This window comes from Antrostomus carolinensis, unplaced genomic scaffold (genome assembly GCF_000700745.2).
Source record: "Antrostomus carolinensis isolate BGI_N321 unplaced genomic scaffold, ASM70074v2 scaffold11108, whole genome shotgun sequence".
In the NCBI taxonomy this organism is placed as follows: Eukaryota; Metazoa; Chordata; class Aves; order Caprimulgiformes; family Caprimulgidae; genus Antrostomus; species Antrostomus carolinensis.
This window is the reverse complement of record NW_010333712.1, coordinates 6678-22064: the sequence shown is the minus strand read 5'-3', so window position 1 is coordinate 22064 and position 15387 is coordinate 6678. Positions and strand designations below refer to the sequence as shown.

At 36.4% G+C, this 15387-nt stretch overlaps 1 protein-coding gene across 1 annotated transcript in view; it reads right to left on the bottom strand.

Annotated features, from left to right (window-relative positions):
* The window catches only part of LOC104529612 (ephrin type-A receptor 6-like), a gene marked incomplete at both ends in the record, with an annotated part of 96902 nt that overhangs the window by 79194 nt on the left and 2321 nt on the right, over positions 1–15387 (bottom strand). Inside the window, one exon of the mRNA XM_029086475.1 lies at positions 9595–9930. Within this exon, the coding sequence (XP_028942308.1) occupies positions 9595–9930 (336 nt within the window). The remainder of the gene's footprint in view (positions 1–9594; positions 9931–15387) is intronic.

Here is a 15387-nt window from a genome sequence, read left to right as displayed (position 1 = left end):
GTTATTCCATGAGAGAAATATGGTAATCAAATTGGTCTGATTTGCTGAACACACGTTTTTTAAAAATATATTACATTTAATATTTTTTAAAAATGTATTTTTTATATTACAAATTTAGTCGCACGCCTCTTCCTTTTGCTTATGTTTTCCTTGGGAATGTTTCTGTGTATCACCCTCCTTCCCCTTTTGGCCCCCTGTAGCCAGTAAAACCAAGCACTTCGATGCAGAGTTTGCTAACTTCCATATCACTTTAGTAAGTGAAAACAACCGTGACAAAATATTCTGAATAGTTAGTCCTTCACTTACTAAGTTGCACTCACTCCAGAGAGTCAACAAAGTATGAAACCATTTAAAAATGGTTTTATTGAAAAAGTCCCCTTTAGAACCTGTAGCCATGCCATGTCTATATATATATATATAAATATATATATAAATATCTGACAAGATTCCTGCTTAAGTGCAGGTTCTAAGGGAAGTCTTAAAAGAGGATAAAGAAAAATGTGCATATTTCATATGTAAAAATAATTTCTCAAAGGAAACCAGAGACTGCACACTAGATGGAAATAAGATTTAGCAGATTAAGAGTGTCTTCTTTTTTCCTTCTTTTGCTCCTGGCCAACCGATACACCAGCCAATCTTGACACTGGTTGTCACCCTCTGCCTCATCTCTGTCAGACTGGGATTCAGACTAGAATATGAAGGCTCACTTACGAGAGGGGTTGTTAAAGGCAACATGCATTTCTAAACTAAATATTAAGTGTACATATCCTGGATAGTATAATCTTTTCAGAGGAGCAATCTTTATTATTTGTTCATTGGAGACGCAGTATAAATTTTACCACAGTGGGAAAATGTTTAAATATGTAACACAGATACGAAGACAGTAAACAGACATCTCTCATTGTTAGTCTGGGCAGAAAAAGGTTAAAGCATGTTATTAGAAATATTATCTTGAAGCTAACAGAACTGTAAAATAAACAGACTTCTGAAGCTTAGGAAACTCTGCAATTTTGAGTCTGCTCTCAACCTTATTCCAATGCGCACAACTTAATGCCATTATTGTATACAAATGAAAACTATTTCCAAACCGTGAGCCTAAGGCAAATGCATATGGAAGAGTCACAGAAGTGGAAGGAGAAGGGTTGTTGAATTTAATGAAGAAACTACATTTTAAGAAGCAAATGAATCGGAGCAACCTGCTACCGACATAATTGCTTTAAAGACCCCGTAGCAAACATCAGCAGAATTGGTTTGTAATTTACCGTGTCCTTCATTCTGAACGTGCTCCCTAAAGGTTTGCGTGAAAGTCGTGACATCTACAAACACAATTTGTTTCAGATTGACTAGCTGTGATGAATGTCTTCCTTTACTACCCTTGACCAAAATCACTCCTCTTGCCAAGAATGCAACAGAAGCCTTCGTTACACTTGTCATATACTGGGAACACCAGAGTTGTGGTTCTTCATTTATTTATTTATTTACTTTTTTAATGAAATAGCTTTCAGAAATGTTTAGATAAACTTTGAAAACAGATGGTGCCTAATGTAACTGAAGAATTTTGTAAGTTGGTCAATTAACATTTGTGGTAGAGGTTTCTAATTACTTCAGTCACCAGTTTATATCTGAAATATCTTGTACCCTACCCTGACTAGAATACTCAATAATGATTCTTTTAACTATATATCACTCATTGTGAGAGGTTCCAGCTAATTGAAATGTGCTTGATGATCCTAACACGGTTCTTAGCAGAGTGGTGTGCAGATAGCACCAATAACCTTATTTGACATTCTTGTTTAAAATCACCAAAGTCAATGAATAAACATCTCATTCTTGGAGGGCTTAATCCTGTGCTGAGTGTCCTTCCCAGCCACTGAGTACAATAGGAGCAAACATAATAGAGCATATTTCTTATCTCAGTGCTGTATGCCTACCAATTTATTTGTAATGATTATTTTACATTTTTCTCCACAAATGTCCCTTTTACAGATTGAAATAAACTATTATTATTAAATATACAATTGTTGCAGCATTTGGATGTGGTATTTTAGTGATTACAACTTAAATCAGAAACTTGCTGAAAACACACGTCAGACAAATTGCCAGTGGTTATAAATAACAGTGTGCTATGCACTGAAAGAAACTATTATAAAAACCTGAAAAACCACCCTGGTAAGTATATTATGGGAAAAATACTTTACAGTATCGATTAACCTCTTCCCCCTCCTCCTTCAAACTAGAATCTCATTTTGTTCTCCTCATATTGTGTAACTTAGAGAATCGTATCTTAAAGCTGTACATCGTCTGACTGGCTTAATGGGTAATACTGAGAAATGAAAGTAAATGGAATCAGGTTGACTTCTGCTGCATTAAAGAAAGGGCTGAACATCAGTATCTGCCACCAGAAAAAGATCACATTTGTTAAAGAAAAATTATAAGTATTTAAAAAATCTTCAGGATATAAATCAAGATTGGCTTAAAAACCATTTTTCACCTATGGTTACTGTGTAGTAATCATGCGTATGTGTAAAGAAACAACTGCAAAAAGTAGTCTAAAAGTATAGAGGTGACCAGCAGATGAAAATCTGTGGGTAATAACAGTGCTGCACAATCAAAATGGACCTCGCCTCAAAATGTTGAACTTTGGCAGACCTGAAGAGTGCTCAACAGAACGTTAGTTGAACAAGGCTGAGAATTGAGATTTAGCATTTTTGCCTTGTGGTTTTCTTTCCAACTGTAAATGCTTAATTTATATACACTCCCACATAAATATGCATATATATTCATATAGTTTTACAGACTTGCCTGAATATTCATTGTATAATGCTCAATACCTTTTTTAAATGTATTCTTTAAATATATTGTTCAAAAGTGACTTACAATAGGGAGTGCACATCTCAAACTTTTTTTTTTAAATTATGAGTAATTCCTCTTACCATCCTCACGTCACATTCACTATGGATATTTCCAGGCTGCCCCTGGCCAGTAACCAACGAGTTGATGTTTCTCTTCATTTTTTTTCACACAAACAGCACGAGCAGCACTGTTCTGCGCTGCTCCCACGACAGTCCAGTGTTTGGTAGAACTATCAAAACAGCTGTAGGCCTCAGGGAAACAAATGCCATAAATTTCTCATTTATTGTAATAGATGAAAATTTCATAATCTTTTTTTTTTTTTTTTTTTCACGTGGTTTGAGCTCTGGCAATGTCTGAAGGAAGTTGTTTTGTGACTGTTTCACAACAGGTTTTTATGTGACCTGCTATTCCATTTCGGCAATCGGGGTCTAGAAATAGCTGTTCCTTTAGATTTACGCACCATTAACATAAACACTTTGGAAAATGGTTCAAAGGGTTTCATTATGTCATTAGGAAAAGAGAAGTTTTCGTGACTTTAAAGTTCCTTTAAAGGAAAATCACATCTGTAGAGATTTGAGACTTGGGGAAAAAAAGGGAAAGTTGACTTTTGATTAGAGTGAAAGTCAGATGCTATTATGGATGGGCGAACAGGGAACTCTCGTGCCATCCCAATGAGCATCCTGAAACTCTACTGCCATCACCCAGAAGGATTCAACCTGATAAACTGTCCTGGCAGTGCCACTGAGAGGCTTTTCTGACACTCAGATGAGGCTCTTAACAACCTTACACCATCTGCATTGCTATTCTAATGCTACATGCCATTAATTCATGGTGATAGGGTCATGTTTATTCCTGGAAGAGACACTGAAATCCTTCCATGCACTTCTCAGTACCCACAGCTCTAAGAGAGTGAGAAGAGGCTGCTGCTGCTACAGACCATCCATACTGGGCTACAAATATGACTGAGGAGCCACCTGTACTAGGAACAACGAACTGGCCATAACTGATTTGGGAAAAGGAATTAAGGGAATCCCTTTCAGACACTGGCAAGATTTTACTATAAGATTAGGAAACATTTTATCACCTAGGATATATCTGTCCACGGCTCACATAAAATAAAATGTATTAGACAAAAGAATTCTGCCACAATTGCAGCTTCAGAGTCTGCCTGAGAACCTCAGCTAGCCACAGGCTGCCAACACTAGACAGACACAGCAAAACTAGACAGTCTTTAATACAGCAATAGAGTGTGTGCCCAGAGAGAGTGAAGTCTCTCATGCCTCCAGCTCTGCCCACTGGTAGCAGGTCTTTGATTTCACGGAGATCAGTTGCTCACAAACTGCAGAACTGAGAAGGGAGAAAAAGATTTCTGGGATGCAACAGCAGAAGGAGGAATTATCTAATTTCAACTTTCCACCAAGTCAGATAAGACAAGCAGAAGGAGTCCACGAATGTAACAATGCCCACAAAGCACCCCACGGCTGGGCTGTGATTTTAGGGGAGGTCACTACCTTAGGACATCCAGATGAAAGGTGAGCTGGGGGCTGCCAGTATGGAGTCTCACAGGAGGGACATGATGTGGTGAAGATGCAGACCAGATAATGAGGAAACTATTCACAGCCAGAGAAACACTATAGCCACAGAGTGCCACCCCTCAGTGATGCAGTTGAAATGGTGGACTGAAACAGAGCAGGCCACTCCTGTCTGTATTATCATGTACTCAGGATATGTGTCGTGACTCTACTCCCCCTCTGCATAGTGTAATGCTAAAAACCCCCTCTGCTCTCAAGGAACAGAATGCCCACAGAGCGAACGTCTGTGTGGACTATTATTTGGCAATAGGAACTATCGTTTAAAGTTCTGTTTTGCTTAATTATTCATTGTTTACTACTTTAATTATGCATGAAAAACCTCAAGTACTTCTGAACTTTCTTTAGGCAATGCAGACTCTAAGGCATGCTAAGAAAGTTATATAGTGAGGTGTCTCTTCCTTCCATTAGTCATAAGAGAAACATAAATTACAATTCAGCATATAATTCTCTGCTTCTTCACACAATGATTTAAAGTCGATTGAATACAATTACTTCATATTCAGCATATTTACTGCTGTATAAAACTTTCTCATTCCCATAAAGAAAAGGCATCCAGGAACTTTTCTGAAGAGCAGTACCGTTAAATGTTTTCTGATGAAGCTTTTTTTTTTAAAACATGTTTTACCTTTCAGTTGTTTACAAATTACTTGAGCAGTGATTTGCAAAAGCACTTAATATGTGCTAATGTTCTTCCTTGAATGGGGACTTTTCCCTTAAGTGCTTTTCTGAGCAGAACCTCCTTCTGTTTATCTGTCCATTTATCTGAATTTAAAGTAGGGTTTATTTTGAGATCTCAAAACATTTTGAAACAAAGCTACACAACAGCAGCATACAACTCACTTCTCTCACCTCTCCACCTGCAACATCTCTACGCTTTCTTCCACGTCCCTACCTCATCCTTGTTTGACACACTTGCTGGACAAGACACAGCACGTGCTGTGATCATACAGGAACTGTATATATTCTCTCTTTACTGACCAGCCAACAGACAGGTTAAGTGGTCAGTCACCTGGATCTCTACTCCAGTAAGCAAGCCTTACATAGGTGAACCTTTCTTCTCAACTTGCAGATCCAACCAACAGCTTGGTGACTCTAAGTGGTCATTTTTCACACTTTTGTTGAGAAAACATAATATCTGTGATTTTTTTTTTTTCTCTGTTATCAAACTCATGTTGGCAAATGGGTTCACAGCTCTTTATGATGCCTGACAGACAATGCAACCACAGAAACTTTGTTTCCTTATGAATCCTGGGGGGGGAATAAAAACATGGATAACAAATTTATGAATACTTGTGCCAAATTAGTAAGTTAAAAAGTCATGAATACTACCAAGTTCATTTTATATGATCTACTCACATTAATGTTAATAACTTTTTTCAGTACTTGATCTGGTCTGGCAATGCTTTAGTCATCAAATCACAGGGAGGTTTGCAGGATGCAGTTAGCAAAGGCTTTTCAAAGTGTTCCTCTCCTTTAGTCTGGTTCTTGTCATTGTTTGAGCTGAGCATTGTACTTAATCTTGCTGATGCTGGTGACTGCAGGAGGAGGCAGTTAAGATTTTACTATAAGTTGTGGTAGAGCTCTGTGCATATAGATGAGCCTTAATCACTTTTGAATTACTTCACTTCTGTCAGCAAATATTCTCCCGCTTTGATGCTCTCAGACTGTTGTACTCACTAACTGGTAGAGTACAATTCTTCAGTTTCTGTGGATGCCCACAGAACTCTTCATTGCATTACTTATTCAGCAAAATGCCAACAGGAATAAGGCCCCACCTGGAGTACTGTGTCCAATTCTGTAGCCCTCAACACCAGAAAGACCTGTTAGAATGAGTCCAGAGGAGGCCAAGAGGATGATGCGAGGGCTGGAGCACCTCTGCTGTGAGGACAGGCTGAGAGAGTTGGGGCTGTTCAGCCTGGAGAAGAGAAGGGTCCTGGGAGACCTTATAGCGGCCTCCCGGTACCTGAAGGGGCTACAAGAAAGCTGGGGAGGGACTTTTTACAAGGGCAGGGAGTGACAGAATGAGGAGAAATGGCTCTAAACTGGGAGAGGGGAGGTTTAGATTAGATATGAGGAAGAAATTCTTTACTATGAAGGTGGTGAGACACTTCAACAGGTTGCCCAGAGAAGCTGTGGATGGTCCTCCCTGGAAGTGTTGAAGGCCAGGTTGGATGAGGCTTTGAGCAGCCTGGTCTAGTGGAAGGTGTCCCTGCTGATGGCAGGGGGGTTGGAACTGGATGAGCTTTAAGGTCCCTTCCAACCCAAACCAGTCTATGATTCTATGATAAAAAGAGAGAAAACAACCCTGAAGAACAAGCTAAGAATTCTGCAAGTTTAAAGAAGAATCTGTTAATTTCACAGAAACCATCAAAAAGAAAGGGCCACTGGAGGGAAGTAAATCCAATATGCTCAAAGAATATGAAATGCTAGCTCCTCAGCTACTGTAAATTATTGTAACTAACAGAATGCTCTGGATTTACAACAGCTGAAGATATTGTTCCATATTCTTAACAAAGATACAACAATTGAAGAAAACAATTTATATATTTATAAAGAGATCTAGTACTTCATGCAATGTGTATACCAAAAACATTAAAACAGTCTGTAAGAAAAGATCGCACATAAAAAGGTAGTATGAACACAGGATAAATACATGTGTATTTATATGTGTATATGTGTAGCTATAATTTAATATAGACCTAGATTTTTCATATTAAATAAACATAAAAAAGAAAAAATTGTTTTAAAGCAATATGTTTGAACTTCTGGTAATGCAGTCCTCATACACATTAAGATATTTTTGATTTGTCATCACATTATGGTTGGATCTTGGATCTTTGTTCCATACGAACATGAGCACTAACACCATGCAGTAAGTACTGTCCATTTCAGTATAATTAAGATCATAAGGAAAGAATGTAACAGCAAATTTACTGTTTGGTGGTACAGAAAAAGAAATGCAATATAAAGGTGACTATTTAGTGTTTTTGGCAAAATTATGGCAAAAGAAAAACTATAAATTGTTTACTAATAGCTAGTTAACAATAAACATAAGGTCACTAATCCTTTTACCTGAGAACGTGGATGTGAGTTATAAACATTAATGAAATTTCTGCAATATTATGAAGTTTTTAGTTCTACAGCTTCCTTTTCTCAGTTTAGACACCCTAATTTTCTCCATATCACTTCTTATTTATGACTAAAAGTAACTCACAAAAAATGTTTATTGTCTTCTCAATAATTTCCATCACCAAAACCTCCTTCTTATTTATGACTAAAAGTAACTCACAAAATAATTTCCATCACCAAAACCTCAATTTTCTTCCATATTTCATATGAAATTATCTTTCCCCCTTTTACTTCTAAAAATATAGTTATCACGCTTATGATTTTATACAACTATACGGTTTGTAAGCCTACAAAAATGGCTTTATCTTCATAACTACATGTTATAGATGCCTCCTTTTCATTTATTACAATGCTTTCTCCTGCAAAACTTTCTTTTTATATCCAAATAAACCAGCAGATATTCTGGAAATCTGGTCTTAAATTCTCTGAAGCCCTTCCAACAACATTTAAGAATTTTTATAGGGAATGCCAGCAGTCTACATTCTAGAGTTTACTGAGAGCCTGTGCCACAAATTATCAAAACATTGGTCTTCTCCCTGTTTTGAGTAAACTGCAGTGAAAATCTGTATCTTTAAACCAGGAACAGACAACAGCAAAAGAGACAGTATTTTTTAAAAGCCCACCACTTAAATACACATCACAAACTGTGTTCACACAGCTGTTAGCCAGTTTAAAAACAAACCATATCTCTGGTGACCTCCACCTGTGCATGCTTGCAGACTTGCACTTAGTACCATGTAACAAAACATCTAAAGTACAGATAATGGTAGTTTCTGGCACCACATTTTTTTTTTCCTTTAAGGAGAAAGAAACAGAGAGCTAGAGGTTTGCAACATGATACATAGCCTAAGAGCTCAAGGCAATTCCACAGCTATATATCATTAGGCATCTTATATAAATATCCCTTCTGTCACCATCATCACATGAACGATGAGTGAGTAGTTCTCATGCTTTTTCCAATCCATTTTCATGAATATTATTAGTATCAGCATCACTGTCATTATCATCATCACAGCAAGCTGTTAATTTTTGTATGCCCAAAGGCAAACAAGTCATTACTTACTCATCAAAAAAACTACTTGTCCCAGATACACACGTAAGCAGACTTTTGCTAGGTTCATCAATGAAACAACCCAGCGCCTTCCTACAACTGGAACATTAGCACTTTTACTAAATATTTCCATATTATCAAAGGTCTTCTACTCAAAATGGTATTTTTGCTAGATTGGTTCCTGTTCTACATTAAACACTTTGGCTACAGTTGCAATGTCACTGCACAGCAGGTGAAAGACATTTCTGGAACAAATATCAGCAAGGGATAATTTTGAAATAACCTTCTAATCTACAGTAACACAAGTCAGAAGATAATACTGCTAGAGATTGCTTTGTTGGTAACCTATGATGCTGTTTCCTGGCACAGTAAGTATTTCTGAAGATGGAAGAGGAAGAAGCTCAAAAAAGAATAATGCAAAATGGACAATTAAGGGAACAAATAAAATCTATTAGGATACCTCACCTAAGGAAAGGGTTCATACAGATGTTCAAATATCTTCCAGTGAGGCAGGCTGTATTAGTACTATGAAACACAGATACTAAAGGAAGTGAGTTCACTTTCATTTCACCTTTGAATTGCGAAATTGTAACAGATAACCTGTGGTGTTTTACTCTTTCAAACTGAAATCATAAGGGAAGACCTGGAAAAGCACCAGATGCAGACTCCAGTTCTGATGAACCACTGATACAGTTAGACTCAGGTGTTTAAAGCTTACGCTGAATTTTAAATAGGAAGGTATGTTTTTGTGCCCTGTGTAATGGGGTCAAGGGCCAACTGCCAAGAGCATTTAATGCCCTCATCAGCAGAAGCTCAAAGTCCTCATCAAAAGCACTTAAAAACATGTAACAACCTGCAAAACATCCTAACTTGCTGACCCAGACTTCCAAGAAACAAACTGATCCCCCCAACAAGCACACAGATGACACAGTAGGGGCACAGTAACGGACACGCAGCGCTGGGACTTACCATCTTGGTCTGTGGTAACTGTGATAGCTGTGAACTGCTTGGGGGAGAAACTCAGCTCCGAGACCCCATTTGTGGCTTCGATCTCAAAGGTGTAGTTCACGTGCGACACAAAGTCAAGCACTGTCACCGAGGAGTTGATGAGACCCGTGTGCCTGGGGATGAAGCGGATCCCTCCCCCACAGATCTCACACTGGCTGGCGTCTGACCCGCATTTCTTACAGATGACACTGTAAGTGAGATCTTTCCTTCCTCCAGTGTCACTCGGGGGGCTCCATTCCAACATGAGAGCTGTTTCATTAATGTTAAAAATCACATTCCTTGGAGCAGAAGGTGGACCTGCAGAGAAAGAAGGGAAAGCCTGTTAAGTGACAGTTGTCTATATTAGATTAAAAAAAACACATTAAAAAAAATTTCTTAAGGCAATTATTTGCAAATAGAAGCTAAAGACTTATGTTTCAATAACAAATTCAATGTAAAAATAATAAAAAAATCTAAATACTTACAATCCTTGAAAATTAAGCAGGAATAATAAATGGATGAGATATAAAAAGCTGAATAATCTAAATAAATTAGTATTAATTCAGAAATAATTTAAGGAAACATAAAAATGACTTGGAAATGTACAACTTAGACTTGATAACACAAATTTGCACGAAATATCTCCTGTGATCTTGTGGGATACGAGGATAAAGCTTTAACCGCAAAAATTATTTCCTTATTTTATATGTAGTAATGTAAGCTTTTCTGATACTGACAATCTTTGATGTTTTATAAGAGTCAAATTGAATAATAAATAAATAAGAAATAAATGGTCAGAAATTTGCATTAGGAAGGAAAACAGAATATCAAAGTGTCCCCTAACATTTCATACATAAATCAGGATGTCAAATCTCAGCAAAAAAAATAAATTAAAATGTACTACTTTTTTCTGTATTTTTCCTTAAGATCTACAATTACTACAGCACTGATACACTGATCTAATTTTCAAACTTTTACCTATTTATTTGACTAACAAAATACAACGATTTAGAAAATCAAGCCCATGAGTGGTTGTGAAATATGCACTTACAACTGAAATAAATCAATTTCTTCAAGTTCTTAATTCTTGAAGATGAACCTGAATACTCAAATGGACCATACTTTAACAAAAACCATTACTATATCTTACATTTTACTAATAAACTATAGAGTTAGAAAGGTCTATATAGTTGTACCTACACACAGCAGCAAGAACAAATATCAAATGCAATGAAGGAAAGTTGTAATAATAGATGCAGAAAAAAAGCCACTATTCACCAACTATTTTATTTGTAATTTTAAAATGATGCTATTTGTTTACATATGTGGCATAAATGTGGATATAAAAGCTGGAATGCTTGTAAAGGGAAAAAAGTGTATGGTGTGGGAAGGATAATGTGAACTAATAAAGGTGAAGGTTTTCTGTGCAGTGCAGTTGAACATTTGAGTTGCTTTTTTCTTTCTGGTATTTATTTGTAACTTTAAATAACTGAGACTGTGTTTTCATGAATATGATTTTTACCCTAAAATAAATGATGAGTTAGCTGCTGGATTTCAAACACTTGATAATTAAAATATTTGGAAGTGTTACATTGCTTTGCATTTTTTTAATGGACAAGAAAGTTTAAAATATTTTGAATGTGTTAAGTGTTTATTCATACATCTTTCTGTGCAGATTTCACAGTTAGCAGCCAAAAAGCCCTGGAAATACAGACCAATTATTTTTCAGCCTATCAAGGAATCACTTAGCTGAACAGTATGTGGCTCATTGGTACCGAAGATCAATATTTCTGGAACCTCTCAGGTGCAAATTATACTTGTAATTTGTGATTTTTATGGTCACAGAGAATATTTTGAGTATTTTCTCCCTGATCTTTGACAGTGACCTTATCATAAGTCTAACACTGAAGCATTTGAAATACTGTAATATGTCAGTATTTTAAGTACAACTTGTTAACAAAGGCGAATTATATTGATAAATCATTATACCAGAGATAACATACAGCCTTGAAGATGCTGATGTGGTCCCAAAGGCCCTACAACCCTAGAGTCTCTCAGATTTACCAGTCTCTCAGCTTCCCATAAAATTACTGTGAGGCTGATGGTTCTACCTACTCTGTAAAACAGTCCTGAGGTCGGAATAAGCTAAAACTAGCACAGATTACTTTTGCTTCAGTTCTTATTATTTATGTGCAGAAGACAGGAATAATTATGTTTCCTCTAAATACATGCCATGAGAATTAAATAATGACTGGTCTTAACAAATTCCCACTGTTAAAACCAATGAGGAGTTTTAAGAATAAGGAGGATGAGCCTTAATCACACTCACATATGTGCATAAGTTTAAGCGGATCAGTAATCCGTTTGAAATAATTGGTAATATTCATGCACTTAAAACTAAGCATGTGTGTAATTGCTTGAAGGATTGGAGCCAATGTTTTAAAACTGGCTTAAATTTAATCTTACATAAACTATAGATATTATGACAATGGGTCATCATAGCTCAGGGCTTTTTTTTAATGTTATTTCATCAAATTTGGCAGGTCAAAACAGGAATTAATGGAACAGGCAATAGGAGAGTTTTATCTGGCTCTGTCAGTTTAAATGATCAGATTTTTGTTGTACTAGATGTAGATGGCATCAGTAAAAGATTCAATACAGCAGATAAAATACACTTTTAAAAAAATGTATTTTTTATTTATACTAAGAGAGTGAAGTTTGTTACATTCATGATTTGGGACTTAATCTTCAACTGTGAGAGAAAACACAAATTATTGCACATTCACATTTCAATGGATAGGGAGAACATTATCGATTATGTTAGAGGTGTCTGAAAGTACATGACTGTCCTGCAAATACTGAAAAAAAACCCCTCAGACACACTTCACACTCAAGGTCCCTCATGCCAATTTGCATGACGATTAAATAGCTTTTTAATTGCTGTTAAATTATGCCAGTTAAACTGTGATTTCATGCAAATATTAAGCTGTAATGACATGCCGTGAATCATTTACTAAGATTTAGAACTTGGAACAAAGAGAGACAATTAATTCTAATCCTCAGATTCAGCTAAATTATGTGTCACTGGGTTTTTATGAATGTGGCCCGATTGCTTTGTTATAATTTATAAATTATACAAAGATTATTTGACACATTGGAAAAATTTGGCAGCAATAACCATTCTGCAGACATCTGTGTGCAAAGCTCTCAGGGATTTCCTTATATTGATTTTTAAGGAAAACAAATATATTGGTGAAAATGATGGATCCTCTCCTCACAGCAAAATTTATGACTGTGGATTTTATGCAAAAGAGTAAAACATAGTTCAGATGGATGAGCATTAAAAAAAAAATGCAGCTCTTCTGCTTCTTAGATGAAACACAGCCTGAGTGTGAGCAATGTCTTTTGCTTCATTTACAAATTATAATGTAAGAACTATTTCTACACTCTCTGTGGAGTAGACTGGCACTGATGTCTTATGGAGAAGTAGGCTCGTTCCAAAAGCAACAGAGTTTACGCTGACTTTATGCCTCATGCAGTGCTTCACACCTCATCTTCCTTTGCTTATCCTCTCCCTCCGTGAAGGTGAAGTACATTTTTCCCTTTATGGAAGGAGAGAGGAGCAAACCCAATGCTGCACAAGTCTTGTGAGGGCAATGCAGTATTTTGAACACTACAGAGTGATGATTGTCTGAAAAAAAACTTGGTTGTTTTTTAAGTGAGAACTGTCTGTGACCAACTGTTAATAGACTCTTAGAGGTGTGTGTTATTTGACTACTGAATTTACAGTGGAAGGGTAAAAATTAACCATCATCTTCTGAGAATACTCCAAACCAGCATCTAGCTGTGCCCCTTGAGTTCATAATTGCTTTTTTATATGCACATATACATACATGTAGCATAGATAAGTAGTGTCACTTGATGTAGAATGCTGTATTACATTTTTTTTCCTTTTCAGAATAATTTATTCTTTTTCTATGAGGCAGGTAGGAAGAACAGAAACCAGTGACTGCAAACCAATCCTTCAAGTCTGAGCATAATGATAAATTGCAAACAAATATATATATAAAAATAACAAAATCACAAAAGGCAGCAGAATTGAAGGCTTCAAGCATGTTGCTTGATTTTGCTGCTGGAATACAATGTTGACTCTTAAAAATAGAGGATAGGGTTTGTGGCAGAGGTTACTGAACAGAGCATAAGTTTGTTGGTTTCAAAATTGTTTAAGCATAACATGAAAAGAGACACATTCAGACTCAAGGCACCAATATAAACCTGCCTGCCTTTGAGCTTGAAAAGATGGATCAATTTATCCAATTATATTACAGTGGGATGTGAGTTTACATAATCAGGCAGGGGATTACATATGATTCTATTTGTTGCTCACTGTGTATGCAGAGAGATCACTGTTAAAGTATGTGCATATGGTAAAGAAATACAATAAGGAGAAAGAGTAGCAGCAAGAGATTTGATAACAAATGCCAATCAAATGAAATCAGGTTAGAAGGAAGAGATTAACAATATATCCTAATGTAATTTTCTTTCCTCTTATTAAAATTAGAATTCTATTATGCTTTTCTGAAATGCACACACTCTTCTTTTAAAAAATAAAGCTACATGAAGTAAAAATGGGAACTGTACAATTTTGGAAAAGCATACAGTATGCACTTTCACAAAATTAATGACATTAGATTCGAAGATCCACTCATCTTGAAAAAAAAGTGGATGCCTGAAGCTAAACTCTTAAATTCACAGTCTCTTAAATCAAGGTCCTTATATTCCATAAGGCTGCATATGCAATTTTTCCAGTAATGAAGAAAAATTCTGGAGTGAAGGATACTATCTAACCCTCGAAGAAACAAGGAACAGGAACAGAGAGAGAACGAAAATACCTATTTTAGGCGTATTGATGTGAAGGACTTGGTGAAGCAAATAAAATAGGTATGAATGCAGGTGGTTCTAAATGTTTGAATATGAAGAAATTTGTAAGGTGAATCCACTATTTATTCTCTGATTCAAGAACAACTCTCATTTAAGAAGTCACAAGAAAAATTTCTAATCCCTCATGTCACGCCTCACATGTCAGCATATAAATTTGCAAATGAACATCAAAAATGCAAATCTGCCCCAAAAGTGGTTATGTAGAAAAGGCACTTTCTTACTGCACAGCCCTTTCTCTCTATTTAGTCAAATTGGCTCATTTTGTTTTTAACTTTTCAATTCCTTTTATTACAGTAAAGCATGAGAGTTTAAAACAATCTAAATTCTACTCTGTCACGTATCTGTATCTTTGTTTATTAAATTTAAATTAGCCACATCTGCACAGACCCACCGAAGGCAGTGAGGTTATATTTATGGCAGAAACATAATTTTAATAATTGAGAGCATAATTTGAAAGCAGTGGGGCTAAAGATATCACTTAGGGAATAATTTGGCCTGCAGACTCTTCATTACTGATGATGTGCAAGAAGATAAGAAAGCAGTCTGCCTGTCAAAAGTCTCAGCATCATTGGCAGAGCTGACAATTAGTGAAATAATCATCATCGTAGGTACAAGATGAATTACATCTGCTGCTACAGTCAGTGAAGTACTGATACCTTGCAGTCTGTGCTGAATGAGAGGCGGTGCGTGGTGGCACTGAACCAAGAGCAAGGTAGAAACTAGAATGTAGTTGGTTCACTGCCTCCCTTATTTCTTATTTCTCCCAAGTCAGGGGCACTCGTACCTCTGTTGTGGTTGATTTCTTCTCTGCCTCTGCTCACCCGGTTCCTTTGG